This window comes from Alnus glutinosa, chromosome 2 (genome assembly GCF_958979055.1).
Source record: "Alnus glutinosa chromosome 2, dhAlnGlut1.1, whole genome shotgun sequence".
NCBI lineage: Eukaryota > Viridiplantae > Streptophyta > Magnoliopsida > Fagales > Betulaceae > Alnus > Alnus glutinosa.
This window is the reverse complement of record NC_084887.1, coordinates 39,260,567-39,271,761: the sequence shown is the minus strand read 5'-3', so window position 1 is coordinate 39,271,761 and position 11,195 is coordinate 39,260,567. Positions and strand designations below refer to the sequence as shown.

Below are 11,195 nucleotides of genomic sequence, written 5' to 3'. Positions count from 1 at the left end.
TGCTACGTATTATATTTTTATTTGACACTTATTACAATTTTTTACAAGGATCAGTCTAAAAATTAATTGTGATTGCCACATCAATATTGTGAAACAATTATAAAATTAAAATATAATTTATAACATTACTTATTAGTAAAAAAAAAAAAAATTATAAAAAAAAAATATAATATCCAGCATCATTAGTCTCAAAACCTCAAATCATAAATACAATTTTGCATTTTTCTATATTTTTAGAAGAAATAATTTTCTCTAAAAAAAATAGACAAAAAAAAAATCACGTGGCCCCATCCATTGAAATCGCAGCCGCACATGGAGGCCAACATGGCAAGAGAACGAACCCACAGGAGGGTGCGAGCCATGGCTCGAGCCAAGCCGCATCCGTGCGCGCCAAGGAACCGTTCAATGTAAACCATAACGGTTCCGATAAACCACACTCGTCTGATCTTCCATCACTCTCTCGCGCTGTTTCCCCACTCCATCGTGTTGTGCGTGCGCGAGTGCGAGAGCGTCTCTCTCTCTCTCTCTCTCTCTCATTCACATACTCCCTCTCCTTCCCAAACCCAACCGGATAATACGAAACCTTCTCTGCCTCTCGCTTCTCCTAGTTTGTACTCCTCTGCCTATTGGGGGAGGGGGTAAATCTCAATCTTCTCCTAGTTTTTAATTTTTTTGTTTTTTTTTCTTTACTGCGAAATCCGAGGACTTCAATTTATTACGGCTTTCACGGAGACCAGCGGTGGAGGATAGATATCGCAGGTATTGTGTTACTCCTTTCAATTTCTAGGGTTTCGCTATTTCCAATTCGAAATAGGTAGTTTTCTTTTCGTTTCCTTCTTTTTATTTTTTCGTTTAATTAGTGCATGGAAGTAATTTTCGCACTGGTACCTAACAAAGTTTGTTTCTTGTTTCTTTTTTCTTTTTCCTTTTTACTTTTGGTGGGGAAAGATGAATTTTTCTTCCCTCTTTGGATGTCCATGGAAACTTTGAGTATTTTGTTGAAAAAATAGAAGAAATTATTTCTTCAACTGGTTACTATGCTTCCTTGCGCTTCAGCTCCGAATAGTGCAGCGGTTTCCATATTGTGTTCTTGAAACCCGACCTTTATGACGTATGGTCAGTTCATGACTCCAGTTAGTTGCGTTGGCTTTTTGTCTGTTATGTGGTTGGGATTTATGGGTCGTTAAGTTTTTTCGTTGGTTGCAGGTTTTTTTTTTTTGGATGAATAAAATGATAGATGGGGGACTTGGTTGCAGATTTATGGATGACATACTAGACTTGGGACTTTGAACTGTCATTACTGGTCTGATAGGAAGCTTTTGTTTGTAAATTTGGGAATTTGAACAGTAAAGTGTAGGAATGTTGATGATGGTCTAAGTAGAGTTTCTTACGATGGGCCCACAGCCCCATTTCCTTATTGTTTTTCTGCCATTTAAGGGTTCATCGAATCTGAAATTTGGAACTAAATAACCGAGAATTGGGATTTCTTCTTTGAAGTATACAGTTTCTTAGGTGTCAAATATCTTTCTTTGCTCCATAGGGTCAATTTGTCTGTACCATAAATGATATTATTGGAATCTCATTTATGATGAACATATGGTCATTATGATGAATATCCTTCCAAAATATTGGGTGTTTGTGTGTAATGTGAGAGGAATGAAAAGGAACTGTCGTAGCCAATTGTCTGCGTATTCCACATGGACCACATTGAATCCCTGTTTGTTGAATGTAGTAGTGGGTGCAATTATTGAGGAATTAATGAATCCACCAAAAGATAAAATTGTACATGATCCAATCAGAAACTAATTTAGCATGAAGTTTTCACTAAGCAAGATTGTATATTGGTAATTGATAAACAGTTCTCTACATCCTTCTTTCTGTTATGCAGTAGCCTTGGATTATAAGAAATCTTATTACACTGACTCTATAATCTTAATGCAATGATTGTGCTTGGAATATGCTCCTTAAACAGCAGAATACTGTTATTGAAAAGGTAAAAGGGGGGTTTTGGGGGAGAAAGGGCACCCATTTTGTAATTTCTGGGGCTTGTACATGGTGAATTATTTTTTAAGTTGAGAATCACAATTCCCCATGAATTTTCCTAATCTATGATTGTTTCAGGTTGTATGTGGCGGAAAGATGTTTGCTAAGGATGATCAAGATATTATTTTGCATTATGTTGTTGTAAATTCCTGCCACAAATTTTTTTGACATCTGTGCCAATGGCGGCTGATCAGCGGAGAAAACGATTACATGGTGCGAGCATTATAGGTTCCAGTGCTAGACAGCAACATAGACTGAAAAGGAAGATTTCAGGATTGCCACACAATGACTCAAACATGAAATCTCATATTTCTCTCGAGTGGGATGGTAATAAAAAAACAGTCATTGCTAAAAGGGAACAAATTGGCTTAAGTTGGAGAGATGTGAGGCCATTTAATGATTCTGTTCCTCATCAGAACACCTTAGCAGATGTTTCTGCCATTCCACGAGAAATTTTTGAGTTAGAAAATTTGACAGGGGTTCTTTCTTATGAGGTACCTATAATTTCGTGTTAAAAAGTGCTCTTTATTTTCTTAGATTGTGCTTTATGCATTTTGTGGTGGAACTTATTACAGGTTTGGCAGAGTCATCTATCGGAAAATGAAAGAAAATACCTTATGGAGCTTCTCCCTAGTGGACCCGAGCCACAGCAAGTTTTGCAGGCTTTGTTCACTGGGGATAACTTTCACTTTGGAAACCCCTTTCTCAAATGGCAAGTATTCATACATGATATTTCTATTTGACTTAAATGAGTTGTTTTCTATTTAGAAACAAAGTCATGTAAATGCACTTTTGTATATCGATTTATGTAAAAGTTCTTATAGAGAAGAGCAAAGGTCAATCTTCCATATGTTTTTGGTCTTTGTGAATATTCCCTTACGATCTGTTGTGCAAGTCCAGAGTTTAATTAATGAATGTGTCTGGAACATATATGCTTGTAGGGGTGCTTCACTTCGTTCAGGTAGTCTTCACCCTGATGCAGTTCTTCATCGGGAACAGTGTTTAAAGGCTGAGAAGAAAGCATACTATTCAAAGTTACAGGAATATCATGATGAGTATGTCAAGCCAACCCCTTTTTTGCTGTATATTTGATAATGTTATTCAATGTTTTTTTTTTTGGTTCAATTCTTTGGTTGCAACATTTTTATTCTTCCTGTGGCAGTATGATAGGATATTTACTGACGTTGAAAGAGAGATGGGAAAACTGCAAGGATCCAGAAAAGGAAATTGTACAGAAACTATGGAGGTTATATTCTCAACATGCTCCGTTAAATTCTTTTTTGGCAACATTTTTATTCTTCTTGTGCACAAGCTGATTGTCACATTATTGTGTGGAGGATGTGTTTTTGAAAGCCTTGTTTCCAAAACTGTCACTGCCTTTTCTTCAGAGCAAAAGAATGTATTGCTTGAGAGCTATTCGTTTGGTGTATGGTGTTGGAAGAAATGTTATATGGTGATGGTGGATTCCTTAGACTTGTTATATACTTCGCTCAATGGTGTCTGATGAAATTGGGCATGCCTTATATGCTCTGTTTGCACTAGTATTTGAGTATTTTATAATTCTAAAAGATTGGTGGAGCTTAATGAGGGGCCTTGTTATGTATTTATGTGCAAATTTGCCTGAATTATAATTCTTTGGAAAATGAGCTAGTTTGTATAATAATAGGTAACCTTTTGCATTCTTTTTTTTTTTTTTTATTTTTTCAAGATAAATGGAGTTCTAAGATGCAATTGCTCTCACTATCATTTTCTCTTGTTCAAATCTTGTAAACTTGCATTAACATTAATACTTTTTGATCAACCAAAACAAAAACATTTTAGTGGATTTTACTGGGATTTTCTCTGGGCCTTGATTTGATGAGAGGTTATGTTAAATGCTCTTTGGATTTCAAAGCTTTATTGAAATATGTAGGTTATTTTCACTCTCTCTCTCTCTCTGATTTCTTATGTCGATATTTTGAATTTCATTTTTGTGTTCTGAGCAGGTCAAGAAATGGTTTGGAGAAAAGAATTCCCTCACATGGAAGTGAGTCCAGATTTGCTGATCCTGAGGAGGATTTCACAGCTACTTCTGAATCTTGTTCATGGGCGGCAGATGACAAAGTATGCAGTAGTGATAATCAGAACTCCTCAGCGGTGAAGGGTGCAGAACTTCTAAAAAGGTAATTAGTCTCTCCACTTTGAGCCATATGAGTTCATGTATATATTGCTGCAGGACGGATTTTCCTGTTAGGAAATCTGATGCTGAAGTCAGCACTGTCATCATGGTATTTTTGGGTTTTGGATTTGATGTTGGAAGGTCTATGATTATGCTTCTAAAGCTGATAGAGAATCTCTCCATTAGTCTCTGAATAAAGTGACAGATTACAAGGACATAGTAGGCTGCTGGCAAACCTTTCCTAATATGGCTGGCTTTTGAGGGATAAATATACTTTGGCCCCCTGAAACAACCATTTTTTATTTAGCCCCATGAACTGACAGGTGTGACACTTAAATACATCAAACTATCATTTTGTTGTGATTAAGCCTCTCTACTTGCATTGACCGTCTGTTTGGATGGAAAAATCATATTTGACCAAAGTCTTCCGAAACTACCCTCATTTTTTTTTGATAAGTGAAACTTGAAAAACCAAATTTACCCCTTATAATTATTAATCAATAAAAAAAAGTAGAAATGGGGGCGGCTCGCCCCCCATGGGCTAGGGGTGGCTAGCGAGCCACCCCCAGCCACCTCCTCCTTGATTTTGGGTGGCCACCCTTTTTGTGATTTTTTAATTATTATTATTTTTTAAATTTCGTTTTTATTTTTATTTTTTATTTTGGTTTTAAAGAAATTATGAGTATTATAGGAAGGCTGGCAGAAAAGTGCACATGACCACTTTTCCATCCAAACAAACAACTAACTCTGATAAAGGGGCTTAAATGCAACAAAATGGTAGTTTGATGTATCTGAGTGTCACACATGTCAGTTCATGAGGCCAAGTAAAAAATGGTTGTTAGTTCAGGGGGGCAAAGTATATTTATCCTGGTTTTTAATTAATACGGAAAACAATCACAAACAAAGTGGGAAACTTATCAAATTATAACATTTTTTAAAAAAAACCAGTAGCTTATAACCTTAAAGAACATAATCCAAAGACTCTAAGATGCAGCTCAAGGCAAGAAAATTTCATACTGGGCCTTGCATCAAATGTAAACCAATTTTCTAAGTTTCTTCAGACTGTAACTTGCTTTTCCATACTTACCTGCCCAAAAGAAAAGGAAGGAAAAAAACAACTTCCTGCTATTTTTTTTGTTAGATTCTTGCTTCCTCTTTTAAATGTCTCCGAATTCAGCAAGGTTTAGGAGTGAGTTTTAAACAGGGATGATTTTGTGACATTAGAAGATGAGAGATTTCTTTGGATGTACGAGTATAAATGGTTCGGGATTGGTTGTCTTGTAGCTATCTAAAAAGGTTAGTTTTTCTAAAAGAGTAATGCTATTCATACTCATTTATCACATTAATTTTACAACGACTAACGTGATGTGTTTTAAGTTGCTTCCCATGTTAGCCACTTAAAAAAACAAAAAGGAAGCCACTTAAAACATACCATGTCAGCCTGTATGAAATGCGTGTAAAAGAGTGGTATTATTATTTCTAAAAAACTTCTAAAGGGTATTATTTTTTTTTTGGTGCGGTTGATCTATGTTGTTGCTTCTAGCATTCTTGTACTTTTCTGTTTGAATGAAAAGGTCACTAGTGTATTATCTTTAAAAATGGTCCTTTATTTGTGTTTTGCCTGTTTTTCCCACAGCATTCTTGTTTTTATTGCCCTGTTCATTATAATCATTTAACAAGCTTTAAATACTGAATTCAATAATCAAGCCTATGATGCATTGATATATGTACTCTTCTGGCATCGCAAGATTTAGAACCTGAGCAATTAAAGGTCATGCCAATGTGAAAATAGAAGAGGAGGCATAATGTTGATAAAATGTATATTGAGAGCATATTATTCTGTGGCATTCTGGTTGGCTTTGTGCTGATCATGTTTAGCTTGTAAGCTTTCTGAAGCTTTTAATAGTGATTGAGGTTCAAATTTATCTTTATCTGGTAAAGTACTAGATGCAACCTCTATCCGAGATCTGACTGACAATGGGGGAGAATAGTTCTCCAAGAACTTTCAAGCTTATCTGCAGAAACAAGGAATTGACTCTCAAACATATACCCCCAAGAATGGAGTAGCTGACTTCCTCACTGACAGGATAGGAAAGCCTTAGAAAGAAGGCGGTTGGGCAATTGCGATTACGAAGAAACTGAGTCTGAAAAAGCATCTGATACTTTATCTCATAGCGACCCCATGGAAGAGGACTAATGACCTTCCATTTTGACAAGGGGATTTGGCATGGCAAAAAGGAAAGTCACCACTTGGGCAGAAGATATTGGCACTAATTGTTGCGTAGGAGTTCTACAGTAGCACTTTAATTCATTCTCTCTTAAGTGACGTGCATATAAAGATATTTGAGATATTATTGTCAAAAGGTTCTCCATGGGTCATGTTATTTTTACACGGGGTACATTGTATGATGCATATGGGAGGGGTTTGAACTTCCCTCCAGTCCGCGAACTTGAGATGTGAAGGCAAACTTCATTCCGGCCAATCCATGGATTTAACTTACAAACTAAATATTTTACCAGAGATTTAACTTGTTTCTGAATAAGAAAGAGGGGGAAAAAACGAAGAAAAAAATTATGGGGGGGGGGGGGGGGGTGTTTGAATATGGGAACTAAACACCAGAGCGCCCCAAATGCAGTGCAAAACCATCAGGCCAACACTCTTGTTCTGTTTACAGTTGAACTTTAAATGATACAACTATGCAAAACTTTGTCAATTAAATATAGATGCTCCGGACCTATATGTTCTTCCTTCTGTTCCTCGAACTTTTATCCTGGGTTTTCTTTGAATTTCAGGTCCCAACCTTTTGTGCGCATATAGATGTATTGGACTGGAGTTTTAACCCAATGTTTTTTATTTTTGGTTATGAATTTGTGAGTGATTTAGGTAGTGCCCCTTCCTCTTCCATTTTATAATTCATTGACCTTTGGAATTCTAGATTGTAATTATTTGGAGCAGGTCTTGTACACCTTCCTTGTAGTTTGGTATTCTCCCTTTTTTTCTTTGATGGATTTCTTTGTTCCTTTTTTTTTTCTTAAAAAAAAAAAGGTGCTTGTGGAAGTTTCTTCACTTCTACTATGGTCAGCATATTATGTATGGTAGTTGGTGGATTCTTTTGTTTTAGTTTGACTAATTATGTCTCATGGTTGTATTATCTGCTTGTTGTAGCTATACTAACCTATGGTAGTTTCTTTATGATGTATTTGTATTTAGTTTTATTTATCACTGAAAGGATCATATGAATTAACATTTTTGCCAGGACGTCTGAGAAAGGCTTCATGAAAGACAAAGGTAGAAATGCATTGATTGCTTCAGATGATGCGCATAATGTAGGAGTTAGACCCAGAAATGGAGACAAAGTACACAAGCGTAATATCCACTGTAGTGATGGTGCCAAATATATGTCATATTTCAAGGTTGGTGTTTCCATGACGTTTAGTAGTTTGTATAAAAATCTTGAAGGCATGACAGTTGGTTGCTTAATCAGTCACCTCATAGATTAAAGGCGAGCTGTTACTAATTTTGTGTATTAGGTATCTTATCAAAAAAACTAATTTTGTGTATTAGGTATCCACAAGCATGTGGATATGAAGTGAACCTATCTAGAATCAAGGAAAAGTTAATTAGGAATAGACTGTTTACTTGCCTCTTAGTTGTTTCTTCATAAGCCTGAGTTTCTACAGTGTCTAATAATTTGCTCGCGAGTCCCATATTATTCACTTCACTTCATTTTATAAACTTCTTTTAACGGACTCACACTGCTTGGTTTATGTGGTTGTCAAGTTTCGTATATGGTAAGTTGATCAATTTGCTTCCCACATGTTTAGTCGACATAGAAGATTAGTGATTAAACCTTAGATGGGAAGTAAACTGAGTTATATCAATCCTTTCTCTGAATGGCTTTTGATCAAAATATTTGTGGATTAAGAAAAGCAAGTGCAAACCTTTACACTCAAATTCAGACACATGTTCCAAAGACTGTTGCTGATAGTGTGCCTCGTGGTATATTTCAGATTAGCAAGAAGCAACATGATCTCGTAAAGAATATGAAGCAGTCTGGTAAGAGCATCCAGTCTAGGTCTCTTAATCGTGTTTTGGGTAATCTTGATAGTTTTCATGTACAACCATATGAAGTATTTGTGGAAGAAGAGCAGAAGAAATTGCATCAGCACTGGTTAGTGGATTGTGAAGGGAATATGTCTTTCTTAAACTTCATCAAACTGTTGATTTTCTCCTTCCTCATAATTCACACTTGTTTATAGGTCACAATTGTCAGCCGAAGTTATCCCTGTGGTGCATGCTAACTGGAGAGAGAGGAAGCTTCAAAGAAGGCTAATGACTAATTCTTTGGAGCAAGAAATGAAAGATAAGCTAAAGTTTTCGATGAAGGTCTATGACTCTGCCCTGCTTCCTCTGTTGTTATTGTTTTCATTTGTGTTGTTTTGTTATTATTTTTATTGGTATTGTTTTGTATTGATATTCTGTTATTATCAATATGGATTGTGCCACATATCACAATCTCCTCTACCCATCCAGTCTACTAGTACCACTACTAGTGTTATTTAGTATACATGAGCACGTGAGTTTGTGAAATGTTAATATCCTATGGATCCTTAACTAATGTCTTATTGTTGTACCACATCAAGAATTTTCTTTAGTGGTATTCATATAAATAAAATAAAATAAATTTCCTTACTAGTATGATGTTTAACCTATCGCTTTGTTGTTCAGGATGAGGATAATGAGAACCTTGAGAGCGTGCCTCCAGATCAGAAGGAAAACGAGTTGAAAAACAATGTACCTACACTGGAAGATGATGAAGAATCTATTTCTGGATCCTTACAGAATCAAGAATCTGTTCCTGGATCTCCACAGAATCAAGAGTCTGTTCCTAGCTCCCCACAAAATCATGAGCTTCCTAGCTCACAGAGTCATGAGTCTGTTCCTGACTCCTTACAGAATCACGAGTCTATTCTTAGCTCCCCACAGAATCAAGAGTTTATTACTGCTGGCTCCCCACAAAGTCAGTCTTCGCAGCAGATTTCTTCTCTTAGTGGTGGCCATGAGATCAATCCTGTGGACTTGGATTCCGAAAACGATCATATCATATCAAAAATAGATAATGCCATTGCTGATGAATCCAAGTACTCGGGGAATTTGAACACTGCAGATGTTGCAGTTAGACAGGGAGTGCCTCTTTCTTCTGGAGCAGATGTTTGGCCAGCTGTTAGCATGCCCCATTCTTACTATGATTCTGCTGCAAGCCATGAATTCACATCTGCCAGTGGTTTGCCACTTGAACATTCACAAGTTAATGAACAGCAACGAGTCCACTTGATTGATCTAGAATCTGACTTGCAAGTAGAGGAGTCTGGGAAAGATTTTTTGCACAGACAATCAGGTGACTGTTCTTTCAGTTCTTATCCAAACCAAGACCGAAATGAGTTACTTCAATCACTCTTCAAGAGCCAGGAGATGCTGTCCTACCATCAGGAGCAGAAACAGACTGGTTTAGACTTTCAACCACCAGATAATTTGTCGATGGAAAATGGTCAATTTGCTGGGCATTACCAGGAGCAGCGACAGCAGTCGCTGCCACTGGAGCAGGAGCAGAAGAGACAGAACGAGGTTTATATGCACCGAAACATTTCGGGGAACATGTACTCTGATGGAGTTAGATACTTCCCAAGGCAAGAACACTTGGCACCAGTCAATATGCAGGATTTGACTGTCAATACCATCCGCATGCCAGCACCGCTCCAATCTGGCTTAAATGGTGGAGAATTGTTAAGTCAAAACTGGTTTGCTGGTGAGCATCAAGTTCATGGTGGCTGGAGTGGGTCAGATGCTGCTAGTGTCGAGAGTCAGAGCATTGGCAGTGGAAGTGGTTCAGATCAGAGTTTATTCCATGTTCTATCTCATTGTAACCAACTACGTTCCAGCGGCCCTTATGATTCACTGGGCTCCACTGATCAGTTCATTGCATCGAGGAACTATGGAATGGTGGATGGCAGTACGCCCAGGATGAGCAATGTTATACCACAAGCATCACATTCGCTAGACTACTTGAGTGGGCATGAAGCAGCCACCTCCATGATGCCTGATGATATGGGGTGGATGAGCTTGCCACATCAGAATTCTGTTTTACATGATCCAATGGGAAAGCCATACTTGAGGTCATGGAACAATTGAGAATTATTTTTATTATTTTTTTTCCCCTTTTTGGGTGACTGTGTTCCAGTTTATGAGCTTGGTTGGAAGACAGGGTAAGAAGAAATGCTCTGGGGGTACAAGAGTTTCTGGTTTGGGATGACTTTGGGATTTACTGCAGATTCACGTAAGTCGAGGATACAGAATTCCAAGATAGGTTTTTGTACATACCTATATAAGAGCCAACTCAAACGCCATGTATATATCTCTAGATATTAGGGGGGGCAAGTCGGGGAGAATTAGTGGGGAGGAAAAAAAAAGGTCTAGGTTTGTCATAGTTCTTAGTTAAGTTATAAATTACTCTTTCATTTTCATTGGATTCTTTTTTCTTCTATTGCTTTTGTCTTCTAATAATTTTGGAGATTGTACATTTCCAGAGGCAAATGATTTACATGATTAAGATCTCTTGATTTTTTTTTAATGCTTTTTGTTATTGTTGATAATTCCTTATTTTAGGTTTTAAAAAATATTTCTGAAGCCTCTCTGTTGGTCTCGCCCCCTTCTCTTTCTGATATTAGGATTTATTCACTTTTGTGGAGCTAAAATCTTAGCTGCTGAAATTGCAATTCAAAGTTAGAAGCTATAATGAACATGCGTTTATGAATAAAGTAGGCAGTTCTGGCTATATCACTAACAAATCAAAAGAAGCTAACATGTGGCTCTAAAGAATGTGGCAACTAAGCTCACTACCTAGTTAGAAATGTACTAAAAAAAACAAGGGTTGATCTTGAAAAATCCAGGTGAGGAACACAAGAAACACAACTCTCTTTAGTTGGCACAAACTAC

At 37.1% G+C, this 11,195-nt stretch overlaps 1 protein-coding gene across 1 annotated transcript; it reads left to right on the top strand.

The window, feature by feature from the left end:
- The first annotated feature begins 444 nt into the window (after positions 1–444).
- LOC133860121 (uncharacterized) lies at positions 445–10,830 on the top strand. Its single transcript, XM_062295784.1, has 10 exons — positions 445–759; positions 2,122–2,537; positions 2,619–2,755; positions 2,985–3,098; positions 3,206–3,289; positions 4,029–4,205; positions 7,459–7,615; positions 8,213–8,373; positions 8,462–8,588; positions 8,931–10,830. The coding sequence occupies exons 2-10, from the start codon at positions 2,223–2,225 to the stop codon at positions 10,389–10,391; spliced, it is 2,733 nt and encodes a 910-aa protein (XP_062151768.1). The 5' UTR covers positions 445–759; positions 2,122–2,222; the 3' UTR covers positions 10,392–10,830.
- The last annotated feature ends 365 nt before the right edge of the window (positions 10,831–11,195 follow it).

Excerpts from the sequence above, each read along its gene's own strand:
- LOC133860121 (XM_062295784.1), top strand. The coding sequence starts at position 2,223 with ATGGCGGCTGATCAGCGGAGAAAACGATTACATGGTGCGAGCATTATA. Across the intron at positions 2,756-2,984 it reads GGAAACCCCTTTCTCAAATG|GGGTGCTTCACTTCGTTCAG; the intron begins GCAAGTATTCAT and ends ATATGCTTGTAG. Across the intron at positions 3,290-4,028 it reads ATTGTACAGAAACTATGGAG|GTCAAGAAATGGTTTGGAGA; the intron begins GTTATATTCTCA and ends TGTTCTGAGCAG.